This window comes from Cardiocondyla obscurior, linkage group LG12, assembly GCF_019399895.1.
Source record: "Cardiocondyla obscurior isolate alpha-2009 linkage group LG12, Cobs3.1, whole genome shotgun sequence".
Classification (NCBI taxonomy): Eukaryota; Metazoa; Arthropoda; class Insecta; order Hymenoptera; family Formicidae; genus Cardiocondyla; species Cardiocondyla obscurior.
This window is the reverse complement of record NC_091875.1, coordinates 1607371-1624410: the sequence shown is the minus strand read 5'-3', so window position 1 is coordinate 1624410 and position 17040 is coordinate 1607371. Positions and strand designations below refer to the sequence as shown.

The 17040-nt window shown below is 33.1% G+C and overlaps 5 protein-coding genes across 6 annotated transcripts; 3 read left to right on the top strand and 2 right to left on the bottom strand.

Annotated features, from left to right (window-relative positions):
• Positions 1-448: 448 nt before the first annotated feature.
• On the bottom strand, positions 449-3223 carry Tektin-c (Tektin C). The gene is made up of 7 exons (XM_070664951.1): positions 3083-3223; positions 2904-3012; positions 2387-2677; positions 2022-2294; positions 1492-1711; positions 1082-1300; positions 449-983 (listed from the first exon to the last, which is right to left on the bottom strand). The coding sequence occupies exons 2-7, from the start codon at positions 2990-2992 to the stop codon at positions 846-848; spliced, it is 1230 nt and encodes a 409-aa protein (XP_070521052.1). The 5' UTR covers positions 2993-3012; positions 3083-3223; the 3' UTR covers positions 449-845.
• Positions 3224-3363: 140 nt separating this feature from the next.
• Positions 3364-5048, top strand: LOC139107379 (G/T mismatch-specific thymine DNA glycosylase). 2 transcript variants are annotated; one of them, XM_070664950.1, is made up of 2 exons: positions 3364-3489; positions 3586-5048. In XM_070664950.1, exon 2 carries the CDS (start codon positions 3681-3683, stop codon positions 4893-4895), a length of 1215 nt encoding a protein of 404 aa, XP_070521051.1. In that variant the 5' UTR covers positions 3364-3489; positions 3586-3680; the 3' UTR covers positions 4896-5048. The 2 variants fall into 2 exon arrangements, with proteins under 2 accessions (XP_070521051.1, XP_070521050.1); XM_070664949.1 differs by having other exon boundaries at positions 3414-3489; positions 3643-5048.
• A 66-nt stretch (positions 5049-5114) lies between these two features.
• On the bottom strand, positions 5115-6447 carry Cbp20 (cap binding protein 20). Its single transcript, XM_070664953.1, has 3 exons — positions 6206-6447; positions 5663-5983; positions 5115-5562 (listed from the first exon to the last, which is right to left on the bottom strand). The coding sequence occupies exons 1-3, from the start codon at positions 6275-6277 to the stop codon at positions 5458-5460; spliced, it is 498 nt and encodes a 165-aa protein (XP_070521054.1). The 5' UTR covers positions 6278-6447; the 3' UTR covers positions 5115-5457.
• Positions 6448-6570: 123 nt separating this feature from the next.
• Positions 6571-8038, top strand: Rps30 (ribosomal protein S30). The gene is made up of 5 exons (XM_070663939.1): positions 6571-6686; positions 6934-7054; positions 7340-7472; positions 7583-7638; positions 7793-8038. The coding sequence occupies exons 2-5, from the start codon at positions 6980-6982 to the stop codon at positions 7922-7924; spliced, it is 396 nt and encodes a 131-aa protein (XP_070520040.1). The 5' UTR covers positions 6571-6686; positions 6934-6979; the 3' UTR covers positions 7925-8038.
• An 897-nt stretch (positions 8039-8935) lies between these two features.
• Rsg7 (regulator of G-protein signaling 7) lies at positions 8936-16917 on the top strand. Its single transcript, XM_070664226.1, has 18 exons — positions 8936-9156; positions 9240-9418; positions 9568-9704; positions 9791-10024; positions 10159-10328; positions 10929-10955; positions 11959-12173; positions 13135-13360; positions 13550-13646; positions 13743-13793; positions 13887-14042; positions 14194-14417; positions 14555-14781; positions 15022-15135; positions 15242-15367; positions 15518-15704; positions 15795-15887; positions 15954-16917. Exons 1-18 carry the CDS (start codon positions 9145-9147, stop codon positions 16017-16019), a joined length of 2541 nt encoding a protein of 846 aa, XP_070520327.1. The 5' UTR covers positions 8936-9144; the 3' UTR covers positions 16020-16917.
• Positions 16918-17040: the final 123 nt, after the last annotated feature.

Below are 17040 nucleotides of genomic sequence, written 5' to 3'. Positions count from 1 at the left end.
ACAAAAAGATGCAATAAATAAGAGTTCAAGTTATCCAATTGTGCAACGATTCGTTTTGCTGATTGAATTTTAATTAATGTCGCGCGGAAACCGGAATTTTAAATCAACTAAAATAGCCAGTGAAAGCATATCTTGATATTTTTTATATGTACTATCAGTTATATCTAGGTATAATTTGCGATCGCAAAATTTATGATTTACAACGCGCACATTACACATACACACCGAGCGTTTCTTGCGAGGCACTACAGCCGCGAGTTCTCCGACGAGTTGAAGTAGGAGAAAAGTCCGCAAAGAAAATGAGCTTCTGTGCAACCAACGGAACAAGTGTACCTAGGCGAATTCACTGACCGATTCGATTCCTGTTGGTATATGAACTAAAGTGTTCTAGCAACGGCAAGTCGGTTATGCCGTTCACGAAAGCGTTCTCCCTCCTTCGTTTCACGTGCGTGTACCGGTTCTTGAAAGCATCCATTCGCCTACTCGTTGTGGTTTTCATATTATTTCAACAAGGAGAGGGAAAGGAGAGATTGCAGCTATGCGTGACTGCGATTGCACCGACAAAAAGTGTAAGAAGAGACGCCGATGGTACACGACCCCATTTCGTCGTAACGTTTGTTTCCTTGTTGTTCGTAAATATAATTTCCATGACGTCATTTAATTCGTAGACCCATACATCCTTAAGTTTTTCTTCTTATCTTTTACGTAAAGATATTAGAAATTCGTTTAAAAACTGGTTTTTAGAAAACCACAACGTGGTTTTATTGATGTCACTAGAATTACAAATGTTCCCTTTTCAGAATAAAAACAATTTCGTATATGTATATAAATTTATGCATGAATTTTTAATATGCTCGATAATCTATACTTTGACGTAAAGTTGCACACTCGACTTCATCGAGTTTCAAAGTATTTGTTTTCACGTTAATATCCTCTTCAAGTTGAACTTGCGTTTTGAGCAAATAACGCAGCGATCCTTCCGCCTATTGCATAATAATAAAATTAAATTCCACTTTTGCAAGACGTATCAAGAGATGTCAGATTTCTACAATTTAAATTCCGTAAACTAAATATCACAAACCTCGCACAGTGTTCGTTGAAGATTCGCCGCGACGTTCCGCAATTCATGTATTTCTTTCACAAGATTGGCTTCAACGAAATCTTGAGTGCACTCCATACCCGGACGTTGACATCGATAGTTTAATCTTGCGTAAGCCAGAGCCATGTAGCCCTCTTTATCAGCTATTGTCTTCTTTAAGTTTGCGATGTTATTCGACATAGCAGCTACTTGTTTTATTATCTGCGAAGAAAGTTGATTTAAAATTGCAAGATAGGTAGTAACAAGACTTTTAAATTACTGCAATAAAATAATGTGCCGTTAAAATAAAAAGTGTCAGTGATTTCGTTGAAATTTTCTTCGTAACAGTAATTAAACTTCTATTAGAAACATATAAAGTAAGTTATTACTTCCGGACTTTATAACAAGTTTACCTCTGAATGCTGAAGTTCTAATTTGGTTTTCGCTTCTCGCGTCTCTTCGATACGTTGCCTGAAGGCTTCATTCGTGTCATTCTTCTGTTTATCTAAATCATCAATCGTCTTTTTAATTATCGTGTCAACGTAACAGCGCAATTGCTTTGCACTATTTCCTTCCTTATTTGCATCGATAATATTAGTATTCGTTTGCAGCTCCCATTCATTTAACGCTACCCTGCAATTAAAAGTCCCGTTGTACATGATTTCAACATTCTTGAATAGTTTATGCAATTAGGATTACACGTTTTACATATACATTAATTTTTTGATTGCTGTAATATTCGCTTATCGTTAATTATCGAACAATTTGCAAAAAAAACTAACTGATCGTAGTATATAAAACAAAGAAAACGTATACGCGTTTATTCTCTGACATCATAACGCAATTTAGCTGCGGCTTTAGATTAAACGTTTTCAACTGTATTCCAAGATAATAATATGTTAATTATATACGATACTTAATAATTCCTAACAACGTTACGCACGACTTGTCGAAGCATGAAGTACTACGGCAAACACTCCGAGTGCAATCGGTCTCTTTTAGAGTCACGTTTCGACGATCAATGCGTAAATTACTTTCCTTGTTTTCAAGATCACGATCGAGGTGATACAGAGTAGCTTTCAATTTACGAATTTGTTCGCAAGTCTCCTGTAATACGCGGCCCAGCAAACTCCCGGCCTTCTTGATCGCATCGTGCTCCTTAAGCAGATTCTTTTCAACGTCGTCGTAGACCAAATCGATGCCCAGTCTACGTTCCCTGCAATTTCGTTTTAGAAAATTTAATTTTAAGAGAAAGCGGACACTTTGTGCGACTAATTGCTCGAAGTCTAGCAAGAAACCTTTAACGACCTGGCAGCGAGACATTTTTCGCAAATTACAAGAGCGTTTCTTTTCACGGACTTTAGCACATTAGCGAGTCGTTCCTTGTACACAGACAGCGCGTCGATTTCCAGGACACAGTCCTTTCTTACTCGCAGCAATTCCGCTTTACGAAACTCGATATCGTTGAGTTTCTCCAGCAGTCTATGATCCGTTTCCTCCTTGTTGGCTTTTACAATTTCCTTTGCAGATTCACAGGCGAGTGCTGCCTCGGCCAAACGGCGGTCCGATAATTCCTGCTGTGCTTCGGAGCATCGATATCTGAATTCATTAAGATTGTAATTAAAGAAAAATACTTTGTCCAGAATAGATTGTATCTAAACCTGAATCTTGTTATTTGGCCTTTTAATAAAAGTAATAAAATTTCTAACATACAGCTTAGGTCTCAAAGACTTGGTAATTTTTGTACAGAGAACTCGGCAAGTTTAGCTGGATTATTAGACGTCTCGCAATTTTGTGTAATTCTGCACGCATGACTTACTAGTACCTGAACTGATTGTTGACGTGCCATTCATCCAGCGTAAACCTTACAGGAAGAGCCGATGCGCGGTTTACATTTGTTTTGATCTTCGCCATGCCAAAATGCAATTTAGATCCTAGCAAAAAAACTGTTTCGTAAGTTAAATGATGAGGTATTATAATAAAAAATGATACGTGAAGAATTACCGATGTGTTTACGTGTTCCCAAGGAAACCTCTTCTCCAGGCTCCTTTTAATGTCGAATGCCATTCGACAAAATATAAATGCATGGCGATTTATCATTCCGATCATGCCCAATACTTTTTAACATCGTGCTTGACGTCATCACTGAAAAAGAAGAACGTTGGTTTAATTCTTTTTTCTCTTTTTATCCAAAACAGGTAACTGTCGATAATACATTTTAATATTACGAACGTGTAATTTTTCTAATGCCGGGTCCGAAGGAGGGCGCTCGACCACGCGCTAGTATTTGTCTGCTTACCTGTCGACCTCGTGATATATCCATTTAATTTATGTCATGTTATTGCTTCGCTTATTTTGCATGTTACATATGTATGTACTATTGTATTCAATGGGAATTATTAAAAAATCAGGTATTGCAAAACGCAAAATTTCATGCGTGTTATTCACTCTTGTCGTCTATGTTAAAAAAAAAAAAAGAAACAAGTTTTACATTTAATATTTTTCAGCAATAAACTATGGATGTTCGTAAAATTTCTTTACATCAGAATTATGAAAATATGCAGATCGATTCCTGAAGGTGTTCTTTCGCTGCGTAAAAACCATGTCATCTCTTGACTTAAACAAGCTCAAAAAAAGACCATCGGAAAGCTCGGAACGACCCAAGAAAAAGATAGACCGATTCGATGGGATGTCAGAGGAGGAACTGCAAAAGTACACCTTGGAGGATTATCTGGAGATGAATCTGGACATAGTGTTCGTCGGAATCAATCCGAGTTTAATGGCAGCACACCGTGGTAGATACTATGCAGGCCCTGGTAATCACTTCTACAGGCTTCTATATGAATCTGGTCTAACGCCAAAATTTGTCAACTTTGAAGAGGATTATAAACTATTGCAGTACAGTATTGGTCTAACAAATATCGTATCGCGTCCCACTAGATCTGCTGCAGACCTCAAACGAACAGAACTCAAAGAAGGTTCTAAGGTAGTGGAAGAGAAATTAAAATTGTACAAGCCTAAAATTGCTGTTTTTAATGGTAAATGCATTTATGATGTATTCGGCCATATTACCACTAAATCCAAATTTTATTTTGGCTTACAACCAGAACGCATTGGTGATACTGCAATCTGGGTGACACCGTCGAGTAGCGCGCGATGCGCTAATTTTCCCAGGATGGTAGACAAGCTGCATTTTTACACAGCATTGAAAAAGTACCTACAAGTTCTGAAGGGGGAAGTCACCAATGTTGATGTGACCGAATTCTACTTTGAGAAATCCAAGAAGTTTATACCGAGCACTTCTAAAATGTGGCGCCGCAAAAACATCTCTACTTTTTTACATGGAGGTAGAGTTGTTAACAAGAACATACTCGGTTTAGATACATCGGAAGACGATATTGGTTCAATTTGTACAGCAGAATTTTTAGTACAAAAATCCACTCAAGAAAAGTCCGATGTAAATAAAAGTACATCTCTTAGTCAAGAAATTAAAAATCAAGTATCCTTTAATAAAATTATAGAAAAAAATGAGAATGAAACAGAAGAATTAGTAAAATCGAATGATATTTTAATAAATAATAGCTTGAATCATGAAAATAATCCAGTCAACTTGGAAAATAAAAAACGTACGCATACAAGAATTGCTCGTAAAAATCTAGAAATTCAGAACAATCTAAGAAATTACAGCGAAAATGATACAGATTTTATGAGTTTAATCAAACAAAAATTGTCTCAGAAAAGTAATAATGGTGTTGCAAGTAACGATGTTGCAGTCACTTCCGCGAAATTAAATACTAATTCTAAAAAAAAAAATTAAATGACAAATGTAACAATAAATTTTAATGCAATTCCAAACCTCAAAAATTTATATTTTAATAGCATGTATATTTTTTTAATATTCAAAGTTTAGCTATAAATAAATTTATTTATTATATATCAAAATACGAAGTATTTGTTTTTTATAAAATACGAAATATAATAAGACAAATTCAGAATTAACTACAAAAAAACATTTGGTAAAAAAAAAAAAAAGATATTTATTTTATAGAAAATGCATTTTATTTCTTTCATATATCTAAATTTTTCATTACATTTATTCAATGAACCATAAAGATTTTTTTTTTTACAATTATATTCAAAATTAATTTGAAAATTTATAATTTTTTCAATTGTAACTTTACAATACAAGACATACTCATCCAAGGTATCGAAATTTTTCACTACAAATACAAATTGTTTTATCTTTATTACTACTTAATATAAGCTTATTATTTGTTATATTTACACTTAGAAATAATTATTTCAGTCACATAAATAGTCAATGAGGTTGAACACTTGTGCATATATGACCATTTGCAGTGTCTTGCATTTAAAGATAATTACCGACCAAATCCACTGTCAGAAATAGTTGTTACTTTTTGCTGTATTATTTTACCGTAACCACCCCGCCCGCTATCAAAGTCTGATCGATATTCATCCCTAACCTAAAAAAATATTATTACATTTACATTACATGCCATGTATGCCATTATATTGTATCTTAATAAGTCATACAAAGTATTTATAGGTATTAGAAATAATTACCTGTCCTCCAGTCTTGCCACGGCCATATTGTCTGCCTTCAACAAAACCAGCATCCCAATCGGTCCTAATTATTCTATCGTCTAAACGGGTACCATTTACATATCTCATGCAATTCTCAGCGTCTGCTCTTAGATAATACTCTACAAAGCAGAAACCACAGGGTGTTTTTTTATATTTATCGAGACCCATAATGATACGCCTGATATCTCCACATTTGGAAAATAATTCATATATTTGTTCTTCTGTAGTATAAAAAGATAGATTGCCCACATACAAGGTAGAAGAGTTCTTTAAAAGTTTGTCCTGCTCAGCCTTTGTTCCCTACATACAGATAAAAAGGATTAATTAGTCATAAAGTTCAAAATTGAATACAAAATTAAAAATATATGCAAATACAATTGAATCGATTATTAATTAATCAGATGTCTGTGGCAATACGCAATTGTTGCAACTAAGACTAAAAAATGCACTCTGCACAAAAATAAATCGAAGCAAGATTGAAATTATCTACTGAACAATTTAAGGTTATTTGTAAAAAAGAACCTTGAAATGTTGATCACGGTAGGAACTTAATTCAACTGACGGCGAGGTCGTTGCAATTACTTTAACCGACATTGTCCAATGTGTAATTAATTTAATTTTGCACTAATAAAGTCAATTTTTGTTACAATTTAACACCATCCGGAGAACGAAAACAAAAGTTTTCAACCGAATCGTCTTTCGCTGCTAAAAAGAAATAATGTAATACCAATAGAAGTGAAATCTATGTTGCTAGATTTAAAGGTTAACTTTCGAAACAGTGCTGATTAGTGCAGCCGGGTGCAGCTAGTTCAATTACAGAAAACAAATTTTATAAGTTTTAGAACGCACCCGGCGACCAATCGGCATTCATCTTTGAAAAGCTAATACGCAATTGGGTCAAACATTCAGCGTGTTCAAGATAAATACTGCTGCTGCTGCGCTCAAAAAGCATTTGAGAATTTCTTTCCGTTCTTGGATTTCGTCGCGCGTGTGTATCGGCGAGGTAAGTGTGATTTATATCTCAATATTGTACGAAATGAAGGATTTATATTTACCAAATGTTCAATCGACGTTAGCACGTTAGCGGTACATTGTTAAATTCTCTGCGTCCGAAGCCTCGCGATTCGAGAGAGCCGTTCAGCATATGTTCTTACATTTCCAACCTAAAAGCACGTTGCCGATCCTCCGCCATTTGCGTGATTTTTTTTTCAGCTAAATATCCAATTAATCTTTTATAATTAATCGTTTAGGATTTTTGATATATACGTCAGAAAGTACTTGTGTATCTCAGTCACCATGCAGCTGCAAATCCGTGGTCAGGAAACGACTATCGTTGAATGTGAGGACAATGAGAAAATACAACACATAAAGGTATTCATCTCTCATTGAATAATTATTTTGATACATATCCCATTTAATATTTAGCTTAACATCCTTGGATGGTGCATTAAAATGATAACCTAGCATCTGTTTGCTGTATGATGCTAGAATGAGCACTAATGCAAAAGTAATCTGTAAATTTGATTATGGAGGAAGTTATTTTGGACTTTTATCTTTGCATAATTTACCACAATTTTATTTTTTTAACGATCTATTTAACTAAAAGAAATATTGAAAAAAAAGCATATTATTCTAATAATTTTTTTTGGAATGCAGGAAAAAATTGCATGTCTGCAAGGCATCACAGATGAATTTAATCTTTATTGCAATGGAAGTTTATTAGAAGACAATATTCCAGTAAATGAACTTTCATCAGATGTACTTGAATTGACTGTACCCTTAAGAGGAGGTAAGTTAATATTTGGCAAATATACAGGATGAAATACTCAGCATATAGAAAATATGTGTTTCTTAATACTTTAATTTTTATATTCTATTGTGTTTTTTTGTATTTATCAGGAAAGGTTCATGGTTCTTTGGCACGTGCTGGCAAAGTAAAGGCTCAGACACCTAAGGTAAGAAGATGCTTTATCCTTTATTATTTATTTGAATTTATTCTTGTTTATTATAACTTGTGAATAATTTATTAAATACATCTTTAAAACATTTTTTATCTTAGTTTTTTATAAGATATGTATGACTTGAATTAATATTTTAATATATTTATAGGTGGAAAAGCAAGAGAAGAGCAAAAAGAAGACTGGCCGTGCAAAACGACGTATTCAATACAATCGCAGATTTGTCAATGTCGTCCAAACCTTTGGCCGCCGACGTGGACCTAATGCTAATACGAACTCATAAAGAAAAACATTATAACTATATTATTTGTTATAATAAATTCAGATAAAATGTCAACTGAACAATATTAAATGTGTATTTTATAATTAGAATTAAATATTGTTTTATGATAGGCTATATTCTTTGATCAATACTAAGATACGATATGAATTTGGCATAAATCGAAAAAAAAAAAAAGAAACGAAGCTAAAACGTTTTGATATGTATGCATAACCAAACATTTTGAGTTTTCGATTACATAGAAGTACGAATCGCAATCTTACATTTTAGAATACGACGGTATGAATGATGTTATACATAAAATTCTGGACTTCACTATTGGGAACATATTTGGTAAAGATATAACTTGCAGAGAACCTGTTCATCGTTGTGACGAATATCAACCAGGTTCTTTGGTAGAGCTGGGTAGAACCGTTATTAAAGTATGAAAAAAAAATTCTTTTTAAGACTATATTAATTTTAATGTAAAACTTTATAACAAAACCAGAAAACTCAAATTTTCAGATATGTTTAACGAAAAAAACTATGGTATACTTTGAAAAATAGCGTTTTTATAAACATTAATTATAAAACAATTATATCTTATGTAAAGTTTGAAATGTAAAATTACGTAAAAATAAATTTCCTCTTAATTATAATACAAAAATTATGCATTGTAAATATTAAAGATAACATTATTTTTATTCTCTGTTTTATTTCTTTTGTTTATGTTGAAAAATGTTATAGATGGCAGTATAATTTCTTGCCTTGAATGCAAAATTAAGAACATTTTTTTAAATGTAATTTTACATCTGAAACATTAAGATTTTCTTTGATAATATATATATTTTTTAATGTCAATTGATATTTTTACAAATCTAAAGTGAGTATAATTACTTGTCACGGACCATTCGACAAAAATCTCTAATTAAAAAAAACATGCATGAGAGAAAAGATTTTATTGAATTTTATTATTTATTTTATTTTATTATCGAACTTTGAATTAAAACAGCAGGTGATGGTACGCCGTTCTAGGTATTAAGTTATCTTAGCTCTCGGCGTGTGGTTAGTTTTGGTTAATGTGTGGATTACGTCTTATGCATTTTCTGTTAACAGATTTTGACAAATTTATGAAAGTTTATACATTTTTTTTTCATTCACGAGTATTATTTATTCATCGTAATGCAACAAATATAATTTATGCATACAATTTTATTTAATTAATATTGATATTTCACGAAAAAATGCGAGTAATGGTAAACATGTGATTATGTAAAGTTGTACGTTTATGTATGAAATAATTGATAAAATACTAACAATATTTCTTTTACATGTCAAGTTCTTCAAGAAAATCTTAATGCCGTGCGGACTATGCGCAATACCTGCGGTACAACCGTCAAATCCATCCGCAGACAAAATGTCTTCTTACAGTAAGGATCCAGAAATCAAGAAACTAATTCGACCATCTGAACTACCTATTTATTCCTTTGAAGACGATTACTCTAAACAAGTTCCATGGTAAAGCACAAGTAATTCCAATTACAATTATTATATATATTTAGAAGATTAATTCACAATTAAGAGACAGTTTTGTCTTGCAATGAACTAGAAATCCATATTTTTGCCACTTATTTCATGTAATATTTTTTATTAATTTTATATAACAGTACAGAATCCTCACCATCAGCTCTGGAGCAAAATGTATCTAAAATTCGCAAGTCAATTCAAGCAGTTACATCAGAATACCAGCAATACACTGGTGCCATTTCAGATAACATTGACATTGGTTTGGAACACAGCAGATGTGAGTATTAAGTATGCATTTAAAAATTATCTTATTACTATAATAATCTATAATAATTACTATAATAATTTATATGTCTTTTGCAGCTCTGTTAGATTATTTACGCGAGGAAAGCAATGTTATGCCTAGAATGGGTGCTATTGCTATTGGTGGAATAACAGGGCTTGTACTTGGACTTAGAGGACGTAGATTCAAACGAATAATGTATTCTAGCATGGGTGCTCTTTCTATGGCAGCTATTTGTTACCCGAAAAAGGCAGGAGAAGGATTGGACATTGCTAAGCATTACATAAACGTCGGCTATAATTTTATTTATGGTGGTAATGGATATTACATTGCTTATGACAAATTGTTTTGATATACAATAAGTATTTGTTAATACTAGCTTTTAACGAGGTAAAGACAAATTGCCAATGATGGATACATGTAGATGCTTTATGATAAATAATTTTAGTTAAACCGGGTGACAATCGACAGCTGCAAATCCCAATTCCGGAAATGCCAAAGATGCCAACATCTTTTAAGGAATTTGTAGATTTAACGATTGTCACAGGTACCGCAATGGCTACTACAGCCAGTAACTTTGCGCAGAGTGCTTACACATCTTTAAGCGGTAACAAGGAGGTAGGATGCAACGAGAAAGTTTCTATTGCATCATCCCTTCCTTACATCCTTACATCTTTACATCCTGTTTAATGCAATTTTTATTTACTTTTGGAAATACTTAAAAAAAATTTCTTTGGAGTTTTTAGCTGTTGATTATCAAAATTAAATTGTTAAATTAAATAATACATATTATTTAATTTATATTTAATTTATATTATAAAATATATTTAATTTATAACATACATTTTTTTTATAATTGTATTTCGCACTTTCGCACTGCGACATTTTACAAGTGTCTCTTTTTAAAAATTTGCTGTACGTTTAGCATTTGCAAACAACGATGAAAATGAAGCAAAACATGTAATATTTCGAAGAGATGAAGAAATTTCTGAATCAATAGATGAAACATCATCTGTGCCTTTAGCAGAAAAAAATTTAAACGAAGACAGCTCGCGAAGAAGTTAGTTTAAATGAAAGCAAACTTAAGTGTCTACGCTCGCTTTATTTCGTTTTATTTTTTGCTGACATTTTTTATCCCATTTCCGTATGCAATAACTTGTTTTATATGTAAATTTGTAACATAGATGTTATATTAATCTCATCATTTTTATGTTTCAGGAAAACCAATCGGCAGCCAAATTAGACGCTAAGAAAGAATAAAAATTTTGAAATAACAATAGTACAATGTAGCAAGGAATGTGTAAAAGTACTATCAATAATATTTCAGAAAAATTATGAATTATGTAAATAATAAACTGTACATCACAATGTATAAACCATGGTTTATCTTTAAGTTTAGGAAGTTAACTTCTGAGTGTATATTACGGATCCTTTTAATAATCCTTTACATTTTTACTCTTTTTAGATTAATAAACAATATATTAGAAAATAATGAAAAAAGTTGCAATTTCCAGTGCTTCCAGTTCGGATTTTATACAGGGAGAAATTTAAATTTATAAAAACCGACGAGGTAAATATAATTAGAAATAAAATAAAACACTACTTCTTTAATTTTTAATTTATATTACCAATAAGACTAGAATTGCGATATGTATCATGTGAGAATGTATTTATTGTCAACTAATTTATTTTACATTGTAAGTTATTAGAAGTACTGGAAGCTCTCCAAAGTGGAAGTCGGAAATGCGCTTTGAGCGAGATGCCGTGACTCAGCGCGGGGCGCAGCCGCGTCTCGTTTATCGACTGGTTATTGCCGGCGCCGCTCAACGAGATTTCGATCCTCACCCTGGCACAAGACCAAAACGGCACTCGAAACCTGCGCACTTGCAGCCTGGGCATGAGGACAGTCAATCTAATGTGCGCTCTTAGGAAACACAAACCGCTGCGTAGATCATGAAAGGGGCGCGCGCGCACTTTCACCCCCTACTATCTTGACCTGTTCCTCGCACAGGTCAACACGCGAGCCACCCCGAGGTGCGATTACATCGTAAATACAATTACTCTTTCTCTCTTCTTTACTCATCTCTTTTTCCCAGTGCTGTTACTCGGAATGCCGATTTGTTCGAGCCCGAAGCGTCGCTCCTCCACGAAGTGTTAAGAGATATGATTTTAGAGACCGACTGGTCGCTCGGGAGGTTCCTAGATCGCTCCTGAATGTAAATATGACACTCGCTCGTTATTCACCCAGGAGGGTGCACCGTGTTGTGTGACGTACAGTGAAAGGGTTGCTGGCGCGACGCCCATACATCCCGAAGACGGATGCTGCAAGCTCGATACACATCCGCTGATCTTTAGTTATTGTTCTGCGAACGAAGACGTTGACAGTATTCGGAAATGTTACGCAAGTGAATTTGTAAATATGACGAAGGATGCTGCATCGATAAATCCCGTGCTAGGCAGTACGTGAGCTTCGCGGATTTTAAGAACAGATTGCGACGGGTCCAGGTGTTGCAATTCAGGTAAGCTTTCAAATCAAATACATGAAAGTAATATTCATAGCAGATATTTAACGCAATTTTATTATTGGATTTAGTAAAATTTTTCTGTTGCATGTTTAGTTTGTAATTATTTATGATAAAGTGTCAGTGTTAATATTTAAAACAAATTCGTGGTTCACTTTCGTTTATCAGTCTCTTCTCGTTTCGATATTTGAGATTGAAGTATGGGAGGTAATATTTCATCGATATCCTCTTCGCAAGCACCCTTATCGCTGAGCATCCGGCGATAGGGAAGAAGGGGTAGCTGTGGAATAGGCCTTGGCGATAGATCTGTCTCTACAGTCTTGAATAATATAACCCGGGAACTCAAACGGTCTCTTGTTATTTTTGTCAGAAAAAAATCAACTGGAAATTAGAAGTGACCATGGGTAAAAAAATTTTTTAATAAAATCAGTTCGTTAAATTCACGGGACAAACTATATCGTAATTAGATAATTGGCCGCCGGGATCGATGTCGTGGAAACTTTTCTCACGCGAGAAAAATTGCGCAAGAATATATTAAGAAGTACCAAGGCCTTTCTACAGTGTCGTGTTCAACAAACGATACAGTGCTAAATTTCCTTCATCATCAATCTAAAAAATCTAAACGCTAAATCTGGCGTGAAATAAAACTCTCGGGACTTAATTTTAAAGCCTTCTTCGATTTGACCTTCTTTCTTCGAGACTAAACTTATTTTTTTTTTTTTTTACCAATCTTAAGATCTAATAAGCTAATTTCGAATTTGTAGAACTTTCCTTATGGAACGCTATAAAAGTTCAGTTCCACTGATTACATTGTAATTATAATTTTTATAGTAAAATTTATTTTAATTGCTTTATTTTTTGCAACGTTTTTTAATATTCTACAAAAAAATTTTTATATTTAGAGTGGATATGGTAACTATGAACTCCGAAAAATCGGCTTGCCGCCGAAAACCAATAGAAAAAACTAACAGCAGCAGCAGCAGTAAAAAGGCGCCCGAAGCAGATGAGGATAAGAGAAATGAAGATGATCACGCCAACGATTCCCCGGATTTATCTCCTAATACTCCCACATACAATGTCACTGCCTCTTGCGCCGAAGATACCCCTAATTACCTTGTCTACAAAAAGGTATTATTGCAAATAAACACTTAATATTAATAAAATGTTCTCTTGAGAAAATATTCGTTCAACTTCAGCGTGATTTAAATCAGTTTTGGATATTTTTTAAAGATATTATTTTTTTAGTCAAGCGATATTCTTTATATTAGTTTTCGGGGATTGTTATTTCACTTAAAATAATATTGGATTATTTTTTAGATGGAGTCGATCGTGGAAAAAATGCTGGATGAATTTACCGGTGTGCCTGTAAAAACAGTCAAGACTTTCATGACGAAGACCCCGTCTGTTTTTACAGGTAAATCCAAATACCCTTTAACGTCATAAGTATGATTATATTTCGATTTCAATCAGAATTACAAAGAAGTAAAAAATTGGAATTCTATAACTTTAGGTACAGATCTTATAGCGTGGATGATGAAAAGTATGGATATCGATGATCAAGGTAAAATAATAAAACATCTTTTTTCGTACTTTGATTTTATTATATATAATTCTACGATTAATATAATTTGAATACGTTAATATGTTAATTCAGAGGCTCTTCATGTGGCTCATCTTATGGCATCTCATGGATATTTTTTTCCTATCGACGACCACTGCCTTACCGTAAAGAACGATAACACATTCTACAGGTTTCAAACACCGTATTTTTGGCCATCGAATTGCTGGGAGCCTGAAAACACTGATTATGGTAAAGAAAATTATTATCATTAATTTAATTTGTCATTTGTATTGTGTATAATATTACTTTTTTATTATTTTTTTCATCAATTTATATCAAACTTTATTGATTTACAAAACTTAATTATTATATACTAATTGGTACGTATTAAATGTTACAGCTGTTTATTTATGTAAAAGGACGATGCAGAATAAAACGCGATTAGAACTGGCGGATTACGAAGCGGAGAATCTGGCTAGATTGCAAAAGATGTTTTCGCGTAAATGGGAATTTATTTTTATGCAGGCGGAAGCGCAGAGTAAAGTCGACAAAAAAAGAGACAAGTTAGAAAGAAAGGTCTTGGACAGCCAAGAAAGAGCCTTCTGGGATGTACATCGGCCAATGGTAATTTTCTGCTTTAAAATAATATGTTTTGTCATTGATAAAATATCGGGATGACAGTGTTGCGTTATAAATAACGAAAAATGAGAGAAATATTTTTATCAGCGAAATATCGGTTTTCAATGAAATTTAATTTCCAGCCCGGATGCGTAAATACTACAGAGTTGGATATTAAGAAAGCTTGTCGCAGTCACAAATCCATTGTACAGCCAAGTAAGCATTTACACCTGGGTGTCGCAGGTGGCAGAATATCGCCGTCTGTGGAATCGAGCACTACTTCATCGATAGAATTTCTGCAGAAAGAGATTGAGACCTTGAAAGACAGATTGGACAAGTCTGTCATCAAGGTCTCAAAAGTAGCCGAAGCGTACGTTAATAGATTCATTATCTATTTTAGCAAAGTAAATCGAAGAGTTTATTTGCAAATATTTGTATTAACATTTGTTACAATTATTTGACGTTTACATAAAATAGCGAATGTAAAAGTTTCTGTTCCACATTTTATTTTATATTGCGTTTGATGATATAATATTGCATTTATTTAAGCGTCGCTGAATGCACATATTATATGCGTTTATAGGCTAATCAATATTTGTGATATTTTTAGTTTGATCGGATACTTTGAACAATACATGGAGTACGATCCCTTTTTCACGCAACCCGAGCTCACAAATCCATGGATATCCGATAGCCCGGAAATGTGGGAACAAGAAAAATTAGCGTAAGTGTTTATTATAAAAAATAGAAATATTTTCGTATTTAAATTAATAAATTTTATTCTGATGTTATATGTATATTTTGTGCGCATATTTATTTGCGACATGCAGGAAAGAAATATCGGCGAGACGGGTAAAAAGATGGGCATTTAGTCTTCAAGAACTCTTACAAGATCCTGTTGGTAGAGAACAATTTACACGCTTTTTAGATAAGGAATTTAGCGGCGAAAATCTCAAGTACGTACAACAATTATTGTATTTTTTTTTCTTTTTTTTATTAAAAGTATTGTCCCATATATATTTTATACTTACGTGTATTCCATCTTACACACGTAATACGATATTGAATTTGCATCAGGGAGACGAGATCATTTATGATATGTGCAGATTTTGGGAAACCGTTCAGGAATTGAAAACTTTACCGCAGAAAGACGTCCAGATCAAAGTCGAAGAGATATGGCATGAATTTTTGGACACGGATGCTAGTTGTCCCATTAATGTCGATTCTCGGTCTTACGAGATTACCAAAAGAAATCTTGAAAAGGCCGATCGATGGTGCTACGACGTTGCCGCGGTATATATTATAAATTTTAACTATTTTATTATGTCATATTAATATGATATCTCTGAACAATTTTCTATTTTAATTATTATTATTTTTCAGGCACATGTATATCATCTAATGAAAAGTGATAGCTACTCAAGATATTTACGCTCGGAAATGTACAAGGACTTCCTTAATGGATCTAAGAAAAAGGTAATTCTTTTTTTCTTCATCATATAATCTGACATGTGTGAACCACTGCATTCTTTTATGTTTCAGACTTCTGTAAAAGGCATTCGCTCTATCGTTTCCTTCACAGGACGAAGAGACACACAAACTTCGTAACCTGCCACTTTCTAACACTCCTAACTTGTTGTGATCTTGCAACTCTACTTGCCATTCCGCTTTTTCTTTTGTTTCTGTCAAAAATTGCACAAACTGACAGCAAGAGAAATTAAAATTTTTTTAACAGTTTTCTATTAAAAATTTTATTGATATCTGTAATTAAATTATTTATATTGGCAATTTATATTGGTAAATATATGAAAACTAAAATTGCTTGAAATCTCATTAAGGAATGCAGGATACACTTTTTAAATCTAATATAATAAAAGATTGATCACAAATCAATTACTGTATTGGTCCAATAAGTCACACATACAAAGCGTAATTATTTGGACATTTAATGTTAAACATCAAGAAATTTGGAAAAAGACAACGCGCCATCAAATCTTTCTTTTTTATAAACAAAAATATTTTTTAAATGTTCTAAATTGACCCGGCATACTTTTGGATAATTCAACAAGTAAATATATAAATAATGCGTGTAAATAACGCGTTTTCTTAATCCGTGAAATGTATTAAGTATATTAAATTAATTGTAATAGCGGAATTGAACTGAAGAATTAGGGAAATGTTAGGATAATATAAATTGTATGACGTAAATTAATTGTATAAGCGATACAGTCGAAGATACAAGCGCGTTCAGGAAGCGTGCTATTAAACATTGACACATCGTGCTATCCTTGCTTTATAATTAATAACATACAAAGATAGAATAATGTATTAGTACCGATAGCGCGCTTTCCAAACACACTCTGCGTATCTTTAACAAATAAATCAAGAAAATTGAGCAAGAGACACGCACAGATATACAGAAATATATTTTGCATATAGCTTTACGCAAATAATCTCAACATTGCCCAAATTAAAAAAAAAAAAAAAGAAAAAAAAAATTATAAAAGGTCTCATGCAATATGCGTTCTTCTTTTTCGTCATATCCGCATACACACAACTCGTGTCAGAAAGATCGTAGAGCTAAGTTAAAAACTTACAGCTACAATAAAACCAGATAAAAGCAAGTAGT

Coding starts and splice junctions, on each gene's coding strand:
- Cbp20 (XM_070664953.1), bottom strand. CDS start 6,277: ATGTCGGTTAAAGTAATTGCAACGACCTCGCCGTCAGTTGAATTAAGT. Junction 5,984..6,205: donor ACCGTGATCAACATTTCAAG/GTTCTTTTTTAC, acceptor ATCTGTATGTAG/GGAACAAAGGCTGAGCAGGA. Junction 5,563..5,662: donor GTGGCAAGACTGGAGGACAG/GTAATTATTTCT, acceptor ATATTTTTTTAG/GTTAGGGATGAATATCGATC.
- Rps30 (XM_070663939.1), top strand. CDS start 6,980: ATGCAGCTGCAAATCCGTGGTCAGGAAACGACTATCGTTGAATGTGAG. Junction 7,473..7,582: donor GACTGTACCCTTAAGAGGAG/GTAAGTTAATAT, acceptor TGTATTTATCAG/GAAAGGTTCATGGTTCTTTG. Junction 7,639..7,792: donor TAAAGGCTCAGACACCTAAG/GTAAGAAGATGC, acceptor ATATATTTATAG/GTGGAAAAGCAAGAGAAGAG.
- Tektin-c (XM_070664951.1), bottom strand. CDS start 2,992: ATGGCGAAGATCAAAACAAATGTAAACCGCGCATCGGCTCTTCCTGTA. Junction 1,712..2,021: donor ACTTCATGCTTCGACAAGTC/GTGCGTAACGTT, acceptor TTTTAATTGCAG/GGTAGCGTTAAATGAATGGG. Junction 1,301..1,491: donor TAGAACTTCAGCATTCAGAG/GTAAACTTGTTA, acceptor CTTTCTTCGCAG/ATAATAAAACAAGTAGCTGC.
- LOC139107379 (XM_070664949.1), top strand. CDS start 3,414: ATGTTATTGCTTCGCTTATTTTGCATGTTACATATGTATGTACTATTG. Junction 3,490..3,642: donor GGGAATTATTAAAAAATCAG/GTATTGCAAAAC, acceptor GAAAATATGCAG/ATCGATTCCTGAAGGTGTTC.
- Rsg7 (XM_070664226.1), top strand. Junction 13,361..13,549: donor ATTACCTTGTCTACAAAAAG/GTATTATTGCAA, acceptor ATTATTTTTTAG/ATGGAGTCGATCGTGGAAAA. Junction 15,136..15,241: donor TGGGAACAAGAAAAATTAGC/GTAAGTGTTTAT, acceptor TGCGACATGCAG/GAAAGAAATATCGGCGAGAC.